General features: G+C 34.6%; 1 protein-coding gene across 1 annotated transcript; it reads left to right on the forward strand.

Annotated features, from left to right (window-relative positions):
* The first annotated feature begins 13,382 nt into the window (after positions 1-13,382).
* On the forward strand, positions 13,383-20,115 carry LOC110109981 (homeobox-leucine zipper protein HOX32). The gene is made up of 18 exons (XM_020841243.2): positions 13,383-13,916; positions 14,919-15,078; positions 15,602-15,717; positions 15,813-15,903; positions 15,995-16,090; positions 16,171-16,284; positions 16,376-16,459; positions 16,978-17,133; positions 17,209-17,283; positions 17,358-17,464; positions 17,538-17,727; positions 17,942-18,133; positions 18,231-18,308; positions 18,531-18,665; positions 18,726-19,054; positions 19,171-19,273; positions 19,357-19,506; positions 19,680-20,115. The coding sequence occupies exons 1-18, from the start codon at positions 13,702-13,704 to the stop codon at positions 19,824-19,826; spliced, it is 2,538 nt and encodes an 845-aa protein (XP_020696902.1). The 5' UTR covers positions 13,383-13,701; the 3' UTR covers positions 19,827-20,115.
* Positions 20,116-21,994: the final 1,879 nt, after the last annotated feature.

Genomic DNA, 21,994 nt, shown 5'->3' on the forward strand with positions numbered 1-21,994 from the left:
ATAGGGCTTCCTCCGATAGAATTTCAATGATTTTTCCAACAGAAAATTTTCCAATGGATGATCTGTCTGAAACTATTTGTCATGTTTAAGTAACCCGACAAAAATTTTGTCGAAAACTTTTCGTCGGAAAACCCGTCGATAAATGTTGTCGGCAAGAACTTTTCGTCAACCAAACCGACGGATTAGCTGTCAGAAAATTATTGGTTGTATATCCGTTCAAAAAATCGCTGGATTATTTCTGGCAAAAAAACTACTAGTTTGGCCACAATTTTTTTTGGCTGACATATCTCTGTCAGAAATTATGCCGGAAATTACAATTTTTTCTATAGTGAATAAAAATTATATTCCAAACTGATAAAAATTTCTTAAAATAAATTTTAGAGACTTCATTAGAATTTGAAAAATAATAAAATTGAGTTTAGAACATCATCAGATGATCTTAAGGATCCTTGAAATAACTAAAATGGGTTATTCTAGTAAAAAATCAGGCCTAAACACACATAGGAAATTGGTTGTCGATAGCTTCTGTTAATAATAGTGGGTTCCACGCACACCAAGGGCACACATATTGTGCTTGATTAGTGTAATAATCTCAAATTAAATTTAATTTCACTGAAATTTTTGCTAAGAGCATTGTTGTGTTGTTCTTGTAAAGCGTTGTGGCGCTAATATCTAAGGTTTACAGAGGTTTGAGAGAGCACTGGGATATTGGGGGTTTGAGTGCTAAAGTGCTAGATAAAAAAATTATTTATAATAAAACCCTCACCCCGCCATTCTTCACCCCCTCCCCACACACACACACAAATTTAGGGCACATGGTGAGCAGCATATGTATTTTTGTAGAACCCTGAAAGGTTCTAACTATTGCTGATTGGTCGAGACCTACTACAATATCTGGATATGCAGCTTTCTAGGCATGGCCGGTTATTATATAAAGTTTGTAAAATAATTTCATTAAATTTTTTCACCTTTGTTAAGGCTGACTCAAAAGTCAAAAGCATTCGTCCGAACATCTGATTGTGAGGAGAGCTTTCGTAAGCTAAAAGACTATTTGACATCTGGTCAATTATTGACCATCCCATCTGATATATAAGGATCTCAGGTATTCGATGAGGCGTTATTAAAAGGATAAGATGTGGTCTGATGCAGCATAAGAAAGTCATTATGTAAGCTTCCAATTAGTTTAATCTATATGAGAGGAATCACCCTGCACATAATTTAAAGCTTATTATAATAGTATTTGCATTTAATATATGGAGGTACTACTTATATGGAGTATGGTGTGAGATATTTTCTAATCATCAGAATTTGAAGTTCATATTTGTATAGAAGGATTTAAATTTTTTATAAAGAAGGTGGCTTGAGATAATCAAATATTATGACTTGATAATTCAGTATCAGTCTAATAGGAGAATGTAGTGGAGGATACTCTAAGCAGGAAGTCTTCTAAGATGATGGACATAAATAGGTTTAGAAAATAGGAAAAGATGACTCCAAGTTATATAAGACCATTTGAAATAATTAAAAGGATTGAAAATCTGCCTACAAGTTACAGTTTTTAGAACATATGAAAACTGATATTCATAATATATTCCATGTATCATCTCTGAGGAAATATGTATCTAATTATGTGAATCAAATATCTATGGACAAAGCTTAAGTATGTCTAAATTTGAGTATAGAGAGGAACCATAAACGATTTTGGGATATGATATCAGAATATTGAAGAAAAAAATAGGTTCTAATGATTAAGGTGCAGTAGAAGCACAGAGCTAAAAGAGAAGCCACTTGAGTAAAGGAGTTTAACATCAGAAAGTTATGTCTTGATCTGTTTCTCTAACTTGAGTTTTGAAATATCGAGGTTGACATTTTTCTAAGGAGAGAAAGATTGTAATGCTTGCTGAAGCTACACATGATGCACCTCTAAAGTTAGAATTTGAATGGAAAAAATTTAGTGAGTATAATGTCATACAAGCAATGTGTCTTTTACTCAAAATTAATGGATTATTTGAATACTATATTGAAATTATAATTTAGTTATTACTATATTATATATGCACTATTTATAGCATGTCATTGTAGATATTATGATATGTGAAAAATTATACTCTTTAAATTTTATAAGAGCCCTGTATATTCCTTTATGGCCCCATATTTCTAATGTGGATGTGGGAGGGATTTTGGCCTTGTTGAAAGTGAGTGTGAGAGATTATATTGTTTTGATTCTAGCACCACTTGCTATATGTAGGTGTGGGAGATTAAATAGAGGCATAAATGGAAGTAGAGTTATAAGCAAACATCATGACATATGCATTATAATCATTGCATTGCATATGTTAATATTTTAATAAATTAAGTACAAGCAATTTTATGAATTGAATTTTAAAATAATTTTTTAAATTTTGGATAAACACTAATGAAATGTCAAAGACAAATGCAATTGAATCTCTAATAGCAAATATTGTATGAAGCATCTGAACTCTCTGCAAAAGTTTCTTCAAGGGTATAAGTGAAAACTTTGAAATAAAGTAAACACTAAAACTTTGGAAAATCATGATCATAAACCTTATTTAAGTGAAAGCCCGTCGGCTTACCCTCATTTATAATGTGACATATATCATATCAACCTAAATCAGTTAATATTTTCAGCCAAATTTTCTTACTTCTGCACACATTTCATATTATACAAAGTATAGTAGTGAATATCATATACATTCAATGCAACTATCTTTGTACTCATCAGCATGTCATTAGTATGCCAAAATGAAAGTTAAACTAAAAGAATAGTAACTATGTGCATGTCGTCTATTCTGTCTAAATATAGTGCATTTACGTTTAATCAGTTTATAATTAATATTATATTACACATTTCAATTAAAATGATATTAAGTAAAACCAATCAAAATAACATGGTGAAATTTCAATTTTAACTAGTTAAAATATTTAGGATTGCAATATCTTTCATTAAAAGTTACATTATAAAAAATCACGAGAACAAGGGATATTATATTTTAAACAAATTTAGGAGAGATGAATTTGAGAAATCAAAATCACTGAAGTCAGAAATATGATTCAAGTTACCTACCATGATCCGAATATTTTTTTAATTGGAGCGATAGATAAAAATGAACTTTCTCCCTTCTCTCTAACCTTCTCTCCCCTCTTTTCTTCCCTTTCTCTCCCTACCAAGGCAAAACAATGAAGGAGGGATGGCTGGGTGAGGTTTTTAATGAAATAGATTTAGAAATTTTATTATTAAAAAAAAATATTATTTTGACCTAGCACCATAGCACTAACTTTCCCATCACCATCGTGATCACTTTCCAAATGTCATTATACTCCAAGAAATCTTCTAGATTCTTCCAAGATCTATCTATCATGCCCTAGAATCAAAATTGAAAGAATTATCTATTTTATCTTTTTAGCAATCAACTGGAGCTTCTGAAAATCAGTATCTAGTGAAAGTAATTAAATATCGCGCATGTTAAAATCTTTCACTATATTCATTTACTGAAATTATATTTATAATAGCTAGGAGATCACTAACAATAAATGAACTATCAATAACTCATAACTACAAAAGAATAAAATAGATGAAACAAAATCAAAAGGTGAATTTGAAGATCTCAATCAGTCTCACTCCACACAGTTCTGACTCATTTCCTGACATAAAATCAATAAAATCACAAAATGGTCTTATACAATCCAGAAAAAAATCTAAAAGTCGCTAAAGTTTTCAATACAAGATATAAGAAATCAATATACATGCTCATCTCAATCAATAGAATTAGTAGTATTTAATATTCTCAATGCTTAATCATCGTTTGTATTAAAATTACATTTATAATAGCCAGGAGATTAACTATCAATAGCTTCTAACTACAAAAATAATAAAAGAGATGAAACAAAATCAAAAGGAGAATTTGAAGAAATCAATCCTTCTCACACCACACAGTTCTGACCTATTCCCTGACCTGAAATCAATAAAATCACATAATGAACTTATACAATCTAGTAAAAAATTAAAAGTAGCTAAAATTTTCAATACTAGATCTAAGAAATCAATAGCATGCTCATCTCAATCAATATAATTAATAGTATTCAATGTCCTCAATACTCAATCATCATTTGTATGATTCAATATGATCAATAACTAAAATAAGAATTAACACACTTAAATTCATAAATCGATAACATATGTAAAAATGTGCAGTCAATAAATCACTATTGGAGCATGAATATACAAGTGTCAATATTATTAGTCTTTCCCATCTTATAATTATCTATTATATTAAATCAGTACATATAATACACACACTTCTTGATTTATCTATCAATACTATCAATATTATATATATTTAATGCTATAATACTATCAATTCTATCATTATTATTAATGTACAAATTTCATCAGTATATAATTCGTCAATGCAGAATATTCAACTTTAATATAATATTTTCATTTCTTCATATGTCTTCATTATTTTCATTATCATCCTATTATCTTATCATTACAGGTGACTTTCAATTAATTATTAAGAGTCATCACCCTATACTCGTCAGCATAATTAGTCATCAATTAAAGGCTATAATTAGGATAACATCATAAATTATCTTGAAAGAAAAGTCTGTCAACCCACCCTCATACATAGAGTATTATATTTTAATAGCCAATCTAAATTAATTATATGTTAACACCCACCCTTCTACGCTTACATGCATGTACTACATTTATTTTATATCAGTTGTATCAATCTCTCTTTCATGTATAAAATACAATATAAAGAATTAAAATCTATAAATCTAAATTTTTTTATGATAATCAATAGCTTCAAAAAATTATAATTGTCATTTTAAACATTAAAATCTAATTATAATACTGTCAAAATATCCATAAAGTACGTATCAATCTTATACAAAAAGTTACACAATAAAACTACAATAAATCATGATAAAAATACATTTGTATTGTTACATCTTGGAATATTCATAACAATGGAGAAATATATAGTTTAATATCTTAGCTTTGTATGAAGCACACAAGCAGATCAAAGAGAGGATGTAGCATTCATAAGAGACATCATAGATTTTATGTGGAAACCCTTAAAAAGGGGGAACAACCACAGTTTGAATGAATCAATTATTATTTGCATTCGATTACAAGTGAGGCCCTTCATTGGAGGGAAGGCCCTGGCTTGATATAACATATATACGTCACATAGAATGCGTTACATGGTAGAAATTAGAAGAATTAGTATTGATATGTTCATTTAGTCGGCAGGACCATAGTTGGAAGGCAATAGAGATTTGAAGGACCGCAGTCTGTAGGAGACAAGGGTCAAAAAGACTGTTGTCTAGCAGTGGAGGTCGGAAGGACTGTAGTAGGCGACATGGTTAGAAGGATTGTAGTCGGCATGAAACAAGGGTTGGAAAGACCATTGTATGGCGATGGAGGTCAGAAGCATTATAGTAGGCGACGGAGGTCAGAACCATCGTAGTCAACATGAGAGGGGTCAAAAAGATCGTTGTCTAGCGGTGGAGGTCATAAGGACCATAGTAGGCGACAGGGTCAAAAGGACCATAGTCGTTAGGAGACAAGGGTCAGAAATACCATTATCTGGCGATATAGGTCGGAAGGACCATAGTAAGAGACGAAGTTCAGAACGACCGTAGTCGACAGGAGACAAGAATTTGAAAGACCATTGTTTAGTGGTAGAGGTCATAATGACTGTAGTAGGCGATGGAGATAGGGGTCAAAAAGACCGTTGTCTGGTAGTGGATGTTGGAAGGATCATAGTAGGCGATAGAGGTCAGAAGAACCATAGTCGGTAAGAAATATGGGTCAAAAAGATCGTTGTCTGGTGGCGGAGGTCGGAATGACTGTGTTGAGATAGTTGCTATTTAATTCTTGTTTGTTCATATTAATGTAACTTGTATGTTTTTAACAAGTGTTTTGAAAACCAGACTGGGCCGGCCAGTTTGATAGATTCAACCGTGAACCGGTCTTACGACCAATTTGGTCCTCCTGAAGAACCGGTGTAGCAAAGAACCGATTAAAATCAGTTTGAACTGTCGGTTCAACCGGCCGACCGTTGAACAGATCCGTTTCTTAAGAACCGACATGTTCAACTAATAATATATTTAAATATTTTCATTTTATATAAAATGTTTAATTAAATATTAAATTAAATTAAATTTAAAATTATATTTTATTTTTATTTTTCTTAAATATTTTTTGTTTATTTATAACACCCAGTTTTGTCCTCAAGGTGCTAAATGTGTCATAGGCTAATGGTTTTGTTGATATGTCTTCCAATTGATCTTCTATAGCTATATGATGAAACTCTATATCTCCCCTGGCCACATAATCTCTTATAAAGTGATTCCTAATGTCTATATGCTTTGTGCATGAGTGTTGAATTGGATTTTTGGATATGTAAATTGCACTATTGGTATCATACATAATTGGGATGGTTCAATAATTATTTATATTTAATTTTAAAATTATGTAATATATTATATATGTATGAATTTTATTTATTTTTTAGTCTCAAAATTCTTAGAATTATAAAATTTTTAAGAATAAATTGTCATTATTATTATGTTAATTTTATTACTTTTAATAATATTATTATTTATTAATCATCCGGTTCTACCCCGGTTCATCCAGTCGAACTGGTCAAATCATGAACCTCTTCTTCTTCCGATTAGTTGTACGGTTCGATTTTCATAATCTTGTTTTTTACGATTCCAAATATTATTACTTTGATTATTATTTCTCCTAATATATTTTAGTAGAATTGTATTGCTCTTATGTGTACTAACATTTTAGGAAAACCATCATCCGGATTGTTGAAGACTTTAAATCAAGATCAGTTTAGAGTTTATTGTAATTGAAGTCTGTATTTTTCATTTTCTTGAGTCTGAGAGAGTGTGATTGTAGTTGAGTTCCTCAGCACACACACACACCCAGGTAGAGTTTAAAATTCACAATTTTTAAACTAATCATATTGCACAAATTCACTTCGTACGAGACGATTTGTTTAGTTATTTTCCCGACGAGCAGTCAAACGAACAGAAATGATTTTTTTTCTAAGTATGAATCGTACTGTATGAACTTAGTTCGTACATGCCTTCTAGAAGTAAGAAATAGATGTGTCCTCTTTCGCTCAAAAATATTTTTTCTAAATATGAAATGTACTGTACAAACCCGGTTCGTACATGCCTTCCAAAGTACGAAATGGACAGGTCCCTGTTCGCACAAAAAATATTTTTTTCTAAGTACGGATCGTACTGTACGAACCCAATTCATACATGCCTTCTAGAGTACAAAATGGACGGGTCCCCTTTCTCTTAAAAATAGTTTTTCTAAGTATGAATTGTCCTATACGATCACCATTCGTACATGCCTTCAAGAGTACAAAATTACGAGGTCCCTTCTCGTCTCGACGAATGTGAAAATTTTCTAACTGTTCGTACCGGATGATGATCATATATGAATTGATTTATACCAATTCATAATAGGTTTGTACGTAATAGTTTTTAAATTATTCGTACGTACGAACTCCGATCGTACTGTATGATCGTGTACGTTCAAAATTGAAAATTTTAGTTTTTTTTTTATGGTTTTTCGTGTCTTTAGTATAAAAGTTCCACTAAAACTGACGTGAAGAAGTATTGTCTTCGTGATTTTTTAAAGGCATTTGAAAGAAAGAGTGTGAGAGAGTGTTTGAGAGAGATTTCTTGCAAGTGCAGTGTGAAGGGTTCATAAGGTGACTCATGAAAGGTAAGAATATCTTTGTAATTTTGGCTATCACTCTTCCTCTTGTCTTTCTAGATTACACGTGAAAAAATCTTTGAAGAAGATGCAGTTCTCTGCCGACACTTGGAGAGTATGAATAGATGACGGTTCTCTATTGACACTTGGAAGGTGTAAATATACGACGGTTCTCTGTCGACACTTGGAGAATATGAAAGGATGACTGTTCTCTGTCGCACCGGAGATTGGTGGAAGAGAGGTTTTGTAAAGGATTCTCTGCTTTGCTGTGGGGGCAAAAGGAGAGACACTTTGATAATAGTGCAATACCTGAAGAGAGAGTCTTCAGGGAGTGGATGTAGGTCATGTTTGACCGAACCACTATAAACTCTTGTGTCTTTTAATTTCAGTATTTTATTTACTACAAGTTATTTACTGTGGTTGAAAAATTTTATATTGAAACTTAATTAACTTGCTACATATTTTTGAAATCAGTCTTCTATTTAAAAATCCAAGAAATTTTTTAAATTACCAATTCACCCCTATCTTGATTAGTCTTGGGATAATAGCTTAGTTTTAACAACCTATCTAGAATCAACATACCGTAGTAGGTGAAGGAGGTTGGAAGGATCATAGTCGTCAGGAAATAAAGGTCAGAAAGATCATTGTCTTATGGCGGTGGTCCATTAAGAGCCTGGACATCAAGTGGTGGTCTGATGGAACTCTGGGTGTCAGGTAGTGGTGGTCCAGTATAACTTCGAGCATCAGGTGGTGATCCGATGGAACTCCGGGCTTTAGGTGGTGGTCTGGTGAAACTCTGTCATAAGGTGGTGGTTTGGTAGAACTTCGGGCGTCAAGTGGAACTCCTAGCATCAGGTGGTGGCCCGGTGGAACTCTGGGCGTCATGTGGTGGTCCGATAGAACTCCGGCATCAGGTGGTGGTCCAGTGGAACTTTGGGTGTTAGGTGGTGGCCTAGTGGAACTCCAGGCATTATGTGGTGGTCGACGGAACACCAGCATCACGTGGTGGTCTAGTGGAACTTTGGGGTCTGGTGGTGATTTGGCAGAACTCCGGGCGGTGGTCGAGGACCGAGGAGGAAAGAGCGATATCCGATCTCTCTTGCTCTCTTCCTTGGGTCCATTTTTTAAGAGGAAGGATGAATTTATTTATAGATTTTTTAGAGTGGCATGGCTAGTAAATAGGAGGAATATCAAGGTTAAATGAGTGGTTTGGATGGACGACCGATGTTGAATCTCTTGATCGTGGACCATTTGTTGGAGATTTGAATGTCTTAGTGATATCAAAATTTAGTGATCTTGGGCTTGTTGAATTTGTATCATTGAGCCACTTGATTTGACTATAAGCATGTTATGTTTGGAAACCGTTTGATAATCTAAATTATGGTTTAAATCTTCCAACAGTGCTTCAGGCCCTTGATTTGGAACCATTTGGGCTCGGATTGAGTCAAATTTGGTGTTGTTGGGTTTGTATTTTTGAGATAATTAGTTTGACTATATGTTTGCTAAAATTGAAATTCAGATAATCTCAAATTTAATTTTGAAAGTTTTCAAGTTGAATATGCCTCGAGATTCGTGCACTATCAAAGTAATTTTATGACATATCATGTATCAATTTAGGAGAGATTAATTTCTTTAAATTCAAAATAATTGAAAATTAAAGTATGATTCGAGTTACTTACAACGATCATAAGACTTTTTCAAATTGAAGCAAATGATGAAAATGACTAAAATCTCTCTCTTCCCTCTCCTCTTCTTCTCCCTTGCACTCTCTTCTTCCATCACAAGTGAACAGAAATGGGGGAGAGGTGGTGACTTTGGAGGCTTTTAGTGCTTTAGATTTGATTAAAAAATATATAGAAATATTGTTAGTGCCTAGCACCATAGTGCTCTGATCAATGCCATAACGCTGCATAACAAATAAGAAGCTTGTAGCTTGAGTTTATACATGCATGCAGTGATGCTAGTTTAACTTTTATTTCAGATCTTTGGTTTATGTATTCTTTAGTAGTCATTGTGGCTATTGTATATATATTATTTTGGACATTACCATTATGTTGTAATTCTTGATTATAGAAATGTGAATTATATTTTTTATTGTTTTTTTGTTCTCTATAATATAATTAATCAGCTCTAGATGTTGATATTGACTTGGTTTAAGGGTTGATTAGTAAATAGAATGAATTAACAAGATAAGAAAGATTTAAAAGTAAAAGAAAAATAAAAATAAAAATTTTCATTATAGACCTTGGGGCACAGCGCTACCAAGCACAATGCCTAAGTACTCCAGTTCAAACATAAATAAAAGTTTTTATTTTTGAAATACTTTTTCATATTTTGGATTTTTACACTCTCCACCTTAGACCTGACAGTGCAACGCGCAGTCAAAACCCATTTTGACCCAAAAACTCGAGAGCTCAGCATCGAGGCGTCACCAAACCCCGATGCCCCAGCACCCTAAAGAAAATTTTATAAATAAGATTTTGGCTATTACAAAATGTTTTTTAAGATCGTAATGGCTGATTTGAATTGTACAATACGAATGCTAATTAAGATTTGATCTTGATTTGATTCTTTGATCAACAGTCTAAATTGGGGAACATTCATTAATAATCGTACAATATTACTTGGTTTATATAATATGATTAGGTTAAAATTTAATATTTAAATTTGGAAACTTAGATTCAAGAGTAGGTGATTATCAAAATATCTGATCATCTTGTACGATCAATATCATACATTGTGATTAGTTATGCTAGAATTTAGTTTATTAATTTTTTTAATACTTGATTTAATTTGTAGAATAAATGATCGTATAATACGATTGAGATTGCACAATTCAATTTAACAAAGTATTCAAGTGCTTAATTTTCATCCCCATTCATGTGTTTGTCCTCATTTGTCTTTCCAACATACTCCTAAATACATAATGAATGAAAGAAAAAGAAAATACAGACTTTTATTACAAGTTTTGATTGCACTCAATGTTGTAATTTTTAAGCTTTCTTCTTTGACTTGACTCCTTATATGTTTTATCTAAAATATTAGTAGCGTACAAAAATACATATATATATAGCAAATAATAATAAGTGATCTAACTATTAATATTTAAAATTATCAAAACAATCAGTCCGATTCACAAATTTCAACACTTGTAAATATCACTTGTAGAATCTAGAATATTTTTTTGAAGATGTTATAATTAAATGTAGGGCTACAAGAGAATGATGGAGATAAATAATAATTTTTATGTTGAAATATTTTTCTCTAAGAGACCAATCTATTGCATCAAGCAACTTTTGAATCAAATTCTTAGAAAGGTTTTAATAATTATGGGAAGTATATATCTACTCCAAGAAATTTTAATTGTGAAATTTGATCAATTTAGGATTCAAATGGGTATGAATTTCTTAGATTTATCATTTGAATTCCCATGTCAAGATCATCATGTAAAATAATTTTCAAAAAGTTTTCAATTGAATTTTAAAGTTGCGAAATAAGATATTTAATCAAAATTCATGTTAACCACATGAAAAAGTTGTGATCCCATCATAGATTAACATTAATGATATTAATCATGTATGAGTGATTCCATCATAGTTCATCTTAAATGATCTTAATATAATAGTTGAGTACAATAATGAAAAAAAAGTTGCTAGATAAAAAAAAAGTTTAATTAAATATAAACAATAATATTCCTTAAAAAAAAATCAATAATTTAATATATTTTAAGCCTCATCTAATATTATTCATTTGATATAACTTTAGTTTTATAGAAATTTTATATTTTTAAAGTTTTTTGTCAGTAAAATGGGAAATTTAACTTTATATGTTCGTAATATACGCAATTGGCCAATTATCTATGTTATATGACTTATTGGAGAAATATGTCCAAAAGTTTATTTTAGACCAAATTATCCTCATTAAGGATAGTCACTTGTAGTCATTGATTGTGTATGGAAGTCAGAGCTTTTCAAAATTGATTTAGATTCAAGCCAATTAAACTAGTTTGAATCAAAATCAAACCAAACTTCGAATCTAATTTTAATCAAGGTTTGAACCTTGGTTTGAAGATAATTTTGAATCTAATTTTGAACCAATCTTTAGTTTTTGAGAGAACATTGAAGCAAAAGGAGAGAGCCTGGAGATTGGAAAGGTTGCTTAGGGGTGCGACATGCAATTAGCCAATGTGGGTGAAACTAGGGAGGCCATACAGTTGCTAACAGGGGCAGAATCAGCCTTGATTCTTAGGGGGGTGTCAAATTTATAAATAATACATCTACACAATGTGTTTAATTCTACTAGGGGCAACCACCTAAAGATAATAGTATTTTAATTTTTTTAAGAGGGACAATTGCCTAAAAACTCCTATAATAAAGAGTAAAAAAGAATGGAGGGGAATAAATTACCTAAATATCCATGTAATAAATAATTTTTTAATTTTTTTAGGGGGGGCAATTGAGTCCCCTGGGGGCTAGGTGGTTCCGTCCCTGGTTGCTAACACATATATTGCCATACAACTTAATCCTAGTGAAATCTACTATTACCATTTAGAAGGAAGTAGGAAGAGAAGATAAGGAGAGGCAGTGCATCCACAGTGTCTGAGTTTGTAAGCGCAAAATTTAAGCTTGCGACCATGGTGAAACAATATATCCATGGAGAAGTCGTATGCAACGGAGCAGAGGCGGAACCCAATGGGTGTCGGGGGTGAGATATGTATAAATTATAATGAAAATTTTAAACAACTCCCATTGTTGCTTAGTTTGATTGGTGGGCGAGTATGATTGAGAACTTCCAACCTGTGTTTGATTCCTCTCAAGCGGCAGCGCCTCTTCAGTCATAGGGCTCAATCAAGTACGAACCAAGAGATTTTGAAGTGGCTGCTTCTTCTAGATCAGCCGAAGATTAATTCTTTTGAGAGTAGCGGATAGATATATTGTTTTTTAAAAACAAATCTAAAAAACATTATATAAAAAACTAAAAAAAGACTTTCTAACTAATTTTTATATTTTTAATAAAAAATATATAAAATAACTAAAAGTTGAAAATATAATATACTTTTAAAAAAAAAACCCTATAACTCTAAGGGACGTACCGATGTTCAGTTAATGCATGTTGCATTTTACACAGAAAGATGTTTCAAAAATAAAAAACCGTTCAAATTCTCCTCAGACCAGCTGCGCGCCTGCGCCCTGGCCGCCCACCCATTAATCCGATCTAGCACTTCCTAGAATAGTAGACCGTCCTTCCCTATATCTTCCCAGAACCTCCGGTATGAGATACCGCAGCGGTGACGAGTACCATATCGCCATACCATCATACCATACCATACATGCATAACATAACCCACATGGCTACATCACATCATAATCATCCGAAATATAAATAAATTTCAATTTCCTTTTTTAATCATAATTTTATGTTTATTAAACTGTGAAGGACGGAGTGTGCATCTCTGTCCCCGTGCAACGCCGCGCGACATCTTTAAAGCGCCCAAAATCAGACAGATCAAAAGAAATGCCACCAAGCATTTAAAAATTTCAAAGAAAAAAAAAAGGCTGAATTTAACCAAAGCGGTTTAAAATGAATGCAGCTATATAAATAAACAACGTAACCATTTCAGAATCACTCTTCTCTTCTTAATTTTCTTCAGTCTCCAGTTCAACTCCCTTCGATCTTTACCTGTCATTGAGAAAGATTTCGACTTTCGTGGAATGCGAAGTGGGATTAATGGAGGATTAGAGTACCTCGCCTTGTTCTCTCCGGCACCTGAGTTGGTGGCTTGTGGAAGCTGGTAATGCCGGAGGGAGGAGTGTAGAAGACTCTGCTGAGGAGGCCGAGGAGTCGGAGGAAAGGAGAGAGAGGCGTCGGTTCTGCTAAAGCTACATATTTTTTGGTGGTTTGCTTTTTTATTAGGGTTTTTTGAGATGGCTATGGTGGTTAGCGCGAAGGAGGCGGGGAAGCAGCAGATGGACGCTGGGAAGTACGTTAGGTACACGCCGGAGCAGGTGGAGGCGTTGGAACGGGTTTACAGCGAGTGTCCAAAACCTAGCTCGATGAGGAGGCAGCAGCTTATAAGGGAGTGCCCAATACTCGCTAACATCGAGCCCAAGCAGATCAAGGTCTGGTTTCAAAACCGCAGGTGAGAGGCAATGTCTTGAAGGAGATCAGATCTTGTTTTTGTTTTATTTCCTTTTTCATGGGTTGATTCTTTGGATTCTGTTTCTTAGTTCCTATGGAGCGAGTTCTTCGTTCATGCTTTCTCCGAATCAATTATTTCCTTTAATCTTCGTGGATAAAGAGTTAAAGAGGGAATCTTTGTTGCATTTACGGTCAAAGTTAAATGGAATTTCTTCTCGTTGTCTGTATTTTCTTATTCTTGTTTGTCGCGCTTTATGATCGCTCCGGAGTTCAAATGTTTTCTTGCTTTTGTTCTTTTCAATGGTTTCTAAATCGCCCTCAGTTTTCCACTGGAGAATCGGCCTTTTTTTGACTGAATACTGAGAAATAGATATCTGCTGGTATTTGGCTTTTGTTGCATTTATTGGTTAAGTTACTTTTGGTACAACTTTATTCGTTCAGTTCTTGCGCTAGAGTGGTCGATGATGGTTTAGGCTTTGGAACCGCTGCTTTAATTCCTGTTACTTTTGGAGGATGGGTTCTTTCGATCTTTATACATTTTTACTTGTCGGACGATTACGATCGTCTTGTCCACGTCGCACAAGGAGGGTCTTTTATGTTCCCTTTCTACCGCACGTATTGTTTGTTTTCTGTATCTGGTTAGCGTAATTTGTATTTTACTGCATAGGTTTGCATCTGATTTTTTTATAAAATTTGCGAACTCTACCTTCTTCTTCGTTTAAGGCTTTTTTGATCTTTATTTTCACACATCTCTCCAGTTTCTAATTTGTTAGAAGTTCTGTTTTTGGAACAAACAAATGGCTTATGATCAGTATTTATATTGAAGGTTTCCTTTTGGTGCTTAGATGAAGATTGGTGTTGTAGATCGGTCTTAAAAGTTGACTAATTCCTTATTGAGGGTTTTAAATGGGCAGTTTGCATTCGTTCAAATCATTTGTTTAAAAATAGAACTGTTTTGTTGCTCTTTTTCTTGTAAGATTAATGTTGGTTTACTGGTTTTAAGATGTCGAGAGAAGCAGAGAAAAGAATCCTCTCGTCTTCAGACTGTTAATAGAAAATTGACCGCCATGAACAAGCTGCTAATGGAGGAAAATGACCGGTTGCAGAAGCAGGTTTCTCAGCTTGTTTATGAGAATGGCTATATGCGTCAGCAGGTTAATACTGTAAGTGGATCGTTTTGTTGATTCTTCAGTTTATGTTACACAATGCCTTCTTTCATTATCATTCTTATTTAAAATTTTCTTCCAACGTTCTTAGGAATTTACTTCTTACATTAATTGGTACAGGGTATGAATTAGTATTTGGCCGTCTGTGTATGGTATTAGTTTGTGAAACATTTTTGCTGGCATAGTTCTAGCAAGATAAACATTTTAGTTAACATCTACTCAATTCAACTTGGTCTGTTGGTTGAGAGTTTTGACTACTAACTAAGAGATTTTGAGTTCGAGTCTTGTATATATGATGTGTGTAATTTTGTCTTAGGCTTCGTTTGGGACGGCTTTCTTACTGCTTCTTAAAGCAGCTTAAATTTTAATTTTTGTGCTAGAAAGCTGCTTTAAGAAGCATTAAGAAAGCCGTCTCATATGAAGCCATAATTGGCCTAAATTTCTAAACAAAATTAACATCTTTTTCATCTGTGGTATGCTGTTTTGTTTCAATTTCTGAATATATGTGCTTTTTTGATAGACATCTGTGGCTACCACAGACACAAGCTGTGAGTCTGTGGTGACAAGTGGTCAGCACCATCAGCAGCAAAACCCAACGCCTCAGCATCCACCAAGGGATGCTAACAACCCAGCTAGGTAATGGAAATTAGCTATATTACTTTGTCTAAGTATAATTATAACATTTTGGACTTGTGAACTGAGGATTTTATTTCATCCCTTTACTCTTTCAGTCTACTCGCAATTGCTGAGGAGACCTTAGCAGAGTTCCTGTCTAAAGCCACAGGAACTGCTGTTGAATGGGTTCAGATGGTTGGTATGAAGGTATGATCTTGTGGATTTACAATCATATTTATTTCACTTTTTGAATGCATTGTGTTTATTTGTAATTGTTTACCTCTTCTCATGTAAATAGCCTGGTCCGGATTCTATTGGAATCATTGCTGTTTCCCACAATTGCAGTGGTGTAGCAGCCCGAGCTTGTGGCCTTGTGAGTTTAGAACCCACGAAGGTATGATTTCGTTTCTAGAATTATTTGTGCTTCCTCTATCTTCTTAGTTCCGGAAGTCACATTCTGCTATGCTTCCTTAGGTCGCGGAGTTACTCAAAGATCGTCTAAATTGGTATCGCGATTGTCGATCCCATGATGTGTTAACGGTTATCCCTGCTGGAAATGGTGGTAATATTGAACTTATTTATATGCAGGTATGAACTCGTTTAGATGATTTGGGTTCTCGAACGAGCACTCTTCACATATTTTTCCTTAATTCTAAATTCCTCTATTTTTTATTTACAGACATATTCTCCTACTACTCTGGCATCTGCACGAGATTTTTGGACTCTTAGGTATACTGCAGGTTTAGAAGATGGCAGCCTGGTGGTAAGTTTTTAATCATTCGAATACAAGTTCTATTTCTTTATGAAGTGATGCTTTTTATTTGAATGTTTGGTAATTTATGTGGTATAGAGATTTGGTTGTGTTGCTAGTATTGTTTTGCTGCAGGTTGTCTTGCTGTAGCAACTTTCCTTTTTAGTTCTTTTTTCTTTTCCCCTTGTAATTACTTTCGTTTAGTGAATTGCGCAAATTGTTTCAACCTTCTAATACTAAAGTATATATGCGATCGTACCGGGTGAATGTGTAATGATGGTCATTTAAAGCAATTTTACTTATTAACATTTGGTTTTAAATGGTAGAGGAATCTGTGGCCTAGTTGGTGGAGAAAGTTGTTTCTCACATTTGACTGTTTTATCACCCAATTCTCTAAAAATCTATTCTAAATGGTTAATACAGTACAATCACCTCTTGATATCTCTTCTTCCTGTTAAAACATACAAACGATGTTACACTTCATTCTGAACAGGACATTATTTTGCTCTAAGGTAAGATTATTTTTGTAGATCTGTGAGAGGTCCTTAACTCCTTCAACTGGCGGTCCAGCTGGGCCCCCGGCTGCTAATTTTGTCAGAGCTGAGATCCTTCCAAGTGGTTATCTGATACGACCCTGTGAGGGTGGTGGTTCAATGATTTACATTGTTGATCATGTTGATTTGGATGTAAGGTTCTTCATGAACATTTTATATGTTTGTGCTTATTAAGAAATTTTCATCTGAAAACTGTTTTTGGCTTAGGCTTGGAGTGTGCCAGAGGTTCTGAGGCCCTTGTATGAGTCCCCAAAAATTTTAGCTCAAAAATTGACCATTTCTGTAAGTTTTATGCCCATCAGTTTCTCTTCAATTCATTGTTTGCACCAGCATTTTATCCCTTTCTTTTGTTTCAGGCTCTGCGTCATATTAGACAGATTTCCCAAGAAAGTAATAGTGAAATATCCTATGCTGGGGGTCGTCAACCCACTGTACTAAGGACTTTCAGCCAGAGGATGAGCAGGTTTGCATTCCAGCCATTTTATCAATACTCGTTTTTGCTTTTGTGTGTTTAGCTCAAATGTAATGAATTGCAGGGGCTTCAATGATGCTGTAAATGGGTTTCCTGATGATGGCTGGTCTTTAATGGGAAGTGATGGTGTGGAGGATGTGACAATTGCTATCAACACTTTCCCTAACAAGCTTCTTGGTGGTCATTCAAGCTCTTCTTTGTTTTCTTCACTGGGAGGTGGCATCTTATGTGCTAAAGCATCCATGCTTCTTCAGGTTTTTCATCTTCCAGAAAATGATTGTTGGTTTTTTTTCTTTTTGTAAGTTGAGGCTTTGAGGCTTTGTTTGGGACCGCTTTTTTATTGCTTCTTAAAGCAACTTTTTAGTACAAAAATTAAAAATTTTGTGTTATGAAACTGCTTTAAGAATCAGAAAGAAAGCCGTCCCAAACAAAGCCTGGGTCTCTGAGCTTTTTGCTTTTGTGCTACAGAATGTGCCACCTGCTTTACTAGTTCAGTTTCTGAGGGAGCATCGGTCAGAGTGGGCTGATTCAGGTGTTGATGCTTATTCAGCTTCTTCACTGAGAGCCAGTCCTTATGCTGTTCCTGGTTTGAGGGTCAGTAATGGTTTTTTGGGCAGCCATGTTATTATTCCCCTTGCTCATACTGTGGAAAATGAAGAGGTAAAGTTTGTTTTTCCAATGCTTAATTCCTTTTGCCAAGAATTTTCTTTAGCCTATAGTACCCATCCATAACTTTTGTAATCATGTCTATCTGTAGGTCCTGGAAGTTGTTAGGTTGGAATGTCCTGGATTCAACCAGGAGGATGTTCTATCCAGGGACATGTATCTGTTGCAGGTTGGATATTCTTAAATGCAAGGCTTCGTTTGAGATAGCTTTCATACTGATTTTTAAAATGACTTTTCTAGTACAAAAATTTCAAATTCAATAAATTTTTGTACTAAAAAGCTGTTTTAGAAAGTAACAAGAAAGTCGTCCCAAACAACTTGTAGGCTTCTAATTGCTTTCTTTCTTCTACTAAACCTATTGTTATGTAAACTATTTTCTCTATGTTTGCAGCTATGTAGTGGTATTGATGAGAACGCAGTTGGTGCCTGCGCACAGCTTGTATTTGCTCCCATAGATGAATCTTTTGCAGATGATGCTTTCCTGCTTCCTTCGGGGTTTCGAGTGATACCCCTCGACGTGAAAACAGTAAGTAACTTGGTTTTTTTTTCCCTATAATTCCAGACTGTAATAATGGATGTTCTGCAGGACCCGCCATCTGCTACAAGAACACTTGACCTTGCTTCTGCTTTAGAAGTTGGAGGAGGTGGCACTGGAAGAGCTCCTAATGATCCAGTATCATATCCAAGCAATTCAAGATCAGTTCTGACCATTGCATTCCAATTTACATTTGAGAACCATCTCCGTGAAAATGTCACCGCAATGGCTCGGCAATATGTTCGAAGTGTTGTGGCCTCGGTGCAACGGGTCGCCATGGCAATTTCTCCCTCTCGACTTTGCAACCAATTAGGAATGAAGCATACTGCTGGTTCACCTGAGGCTCACACCCTGTCGCTGTGGATTTCTCGAAGTTACAGGTATCTATCATGAGCTCCTCATAGTGAAATAGATTTACTCAAAATAGCATTCTACTGTCTACTTCTCTTATTGATTTCTTAATTATTTTTATTCCATGAATGATATTTTCGTACAGGTTCCATACTGGAGTTGAACTCATTAGAACCGACTCTCAAGCTAGTGAAACTCTGAAGCTCCTGTGGCACTATTCTGATGCAATCATGTGCTGTTCTCTCAAGGTAAGCTTTCTTGTTTGATATTTTTTTTTTCCTGTTCTTGAGCTCATCTTTCTAACCAAGGTAACCATATTAACTGCAAGCAGGCTTCTCCATTGTTCACCTTCGCCAACCAAGCTGGACTTGACCTGCTTGAAACCACTCTGGTTGCCCTCCAAGACATTTCGCTCGAGAAGATACTCGATGACACCGGCCGTAAAGTTCTTTGTTCCGAGTTCCCTAAGATAATGCAGCAGGTCATCTTCTAGCAACTTAGGTTTTGTTTGGGACGGCTTTCTTTCTACTTTTTAAAATAGCTTTTTAGTTAAAAAATTAAAATTTTAAGAAGCAGAAAGAAATCCGTCTCAAACAAAGTCATTATGATTTGATTCGTATTTTAAACTGCATCCTTTCCTTATTCTTGTTGCAGGGCTTTGCCTATCTGCCTGCTGGCATTTGCATGTCAAGCATGGGGCGGCCGGTGTCCTACGAGCAGGCCATCGCTTGGAAGGTCCTAAACGAAGAGGACTCTCCCCATTGTCTGGCTTTCATGTTTGTTAACTGGTCATTTGTTTGAAGGTCATTTCACTGCCACCTATCTATTTTATAAGTTATATGTAGTTGCTGTAAGAACATAGAACCTCAGAGCGTTTGTTGCTTCTATCTATTTCGATCCTCATGGACTTAGGTGGGTGCCTTTTTCAGCTCTTTTGGCGTTGTGTGGTGATTGTAGTAATGAGCTGAATATAAACTAAGATTGGCACTTGTTTTGTATTTTGGTTTTCTTCAACTTGATTAACATGAAGGAACTAAGTTCTCTATTTAGTTGGAGAATTCTGTGAAATTGAAATGTTAAGAGACGTGCATTTAAGTTCATGGCCTTTAAAAACTGAGCAGGACCTGCAACTTTGTTGATTCCTCTCTTGCCAGAGCAATACAGACACGGTACAATGGCAAAACATCGCATGTCTATTATATAAATTGTTCGTCTTGAGGCATATTACTAAAAATCTATGTTAGTTTTTAATTTTAGATTTTTGTTGGCCGTAGAATTTAGGAAAAGTGATTTTTTTGAGGGGTTTTGAGTAACTTTTCACTATATAAATTTTAGTATTTCATAAAGTATTTGAATTTGATTCTATTGAGAATGTTTTTGTATAATTTTATCGAGCACTTGAAATTTAAGAAGAAAAATTTGTGCATGCTTGATAATTTGGTGAATGCTTGCATAAAAATCATGCTTTACAATGCTATTGGAAGTTATAATTTTTTGTGATTTTATAAATTTTGATTGTTTATGCCAATTATAACGTTAAATAAGTTCGTAGATTTGGAACATGAAAGTTTATGCAAGTTATTTTCATTATAATAATGTGGAAATGGCTAGTGTCTTAATAACATAGCAAATATTGTTAAGTGCTTAACATGTAAAGTTGCAAAGTATTGCTACTTCTTGCTATACATTTAAATCATTCATGCATGTTCATATTATTGCTTGTCAATAACATGGTGAAATGGAGGTTGGAGGGGAATCAAATAGTGGTGTCAATTCGGATCAACAGGTCGGGTTCGGGTTGAATTCGGAATTGACTAGGTAGAATTCGGGTTAACCTGAACCTGATCCGACACGAACGACCTGAAGTTGACCTAAAATTGCTAGTTTTCGGGTAAAAAATCGGGCCAATATTCAATTTTCAAGTCAAAATCGGGTAAAAACTAGATCAATCTCGACTTTCTGGGTCAAATAGGAGTTTTCATGTCAATTTCGGGTTGCTGGGTCAACCTGAATCTGACCCGATTTTTAAAACGATTTGATTTGTTGAACCCGACCCGTTTCGGCCGGATTTTTTTGGGTCAGGTTCGGGTCGTGTTTCGGGTAGTGTCAAAAATTGACACCCTTAGAATCAAAGGCAAGGTATATACGATAATATGGCCACGTGAAATTATTCCCCTCCATGATGAATGTGGAGTTATAAGAAGGCTTACCTTCTATCTGTATGTGTGATAGATGGGAGATGAATGTTAGCGATACTAAATATTAGTCACATTCCAAAGCTTTTGAAATCAATTTGAAACTTCCCTCTTGCTTTTGGATGTCTAAATAAACTTCTATTTTATTATGTATTATCTGCAAAGAGTAAATGAGTCATTATTGGAGTAGAATGTAATCCAAAGTATGAGAAGACTTAGATTTAGACATAGGCAGTTGGGTAGGCTGAATCATGTAAATGTCAATTGTTTCAGTTTTGCTCTATAGATTAGATTTATATTCATTACACATTTATGAAATATTGTATGTTGAGTATAAAGTGGTAAAAACAACATATATTTTTTATCTAAATTTGTTGTGTCCTGGAGTGTTTGTGGCAGCTGAGAAATATAAAATTTAGCGTCTTAATGTTGTATGAAGATCCGGCATGCAATAGGGTAAGAGAGAGGGTATAACATTTATGAGGCACCAAGATTTTTATGTGAAAAACCCCTGAAAAGTGGGAAAAATTACAGAGCCTATCCCAATTTGAATGAATCCATTATTATTTGCAGTCGCTTACAAATGAGGCCCTTCCTTAGGGGGAAAGTCTTGACTTGATGTACATTATATGAAGTACATGATCAGAATACAAAGTCACTATTGATGTATTCGTTTGGTCAGAAGGACCGCAGTCGATGGGCGACGTAAGTTGGAAGGACCGTAGTCGGAAGGCGATGGAGATCCGAAGGACCGTTGTCTGACGACAGAGGTCA

This window comes from Dendrobium catenatum, unplaced genomic scaffold (assembly GCF_001605985.2).
Source record: "Dendrobium catenatum unplaced genomic scaffold, ASM160598v2 fragScaff_scaffold_1220, whole genome shotgun sequence".
Taxonomy (NCBI): Eukaryota; Viridiplantae; Streptophyta; class Magnoliopsida; order Asparagales; family Orchidaceae; genus Dendrobium; species Dendrobium catenatum.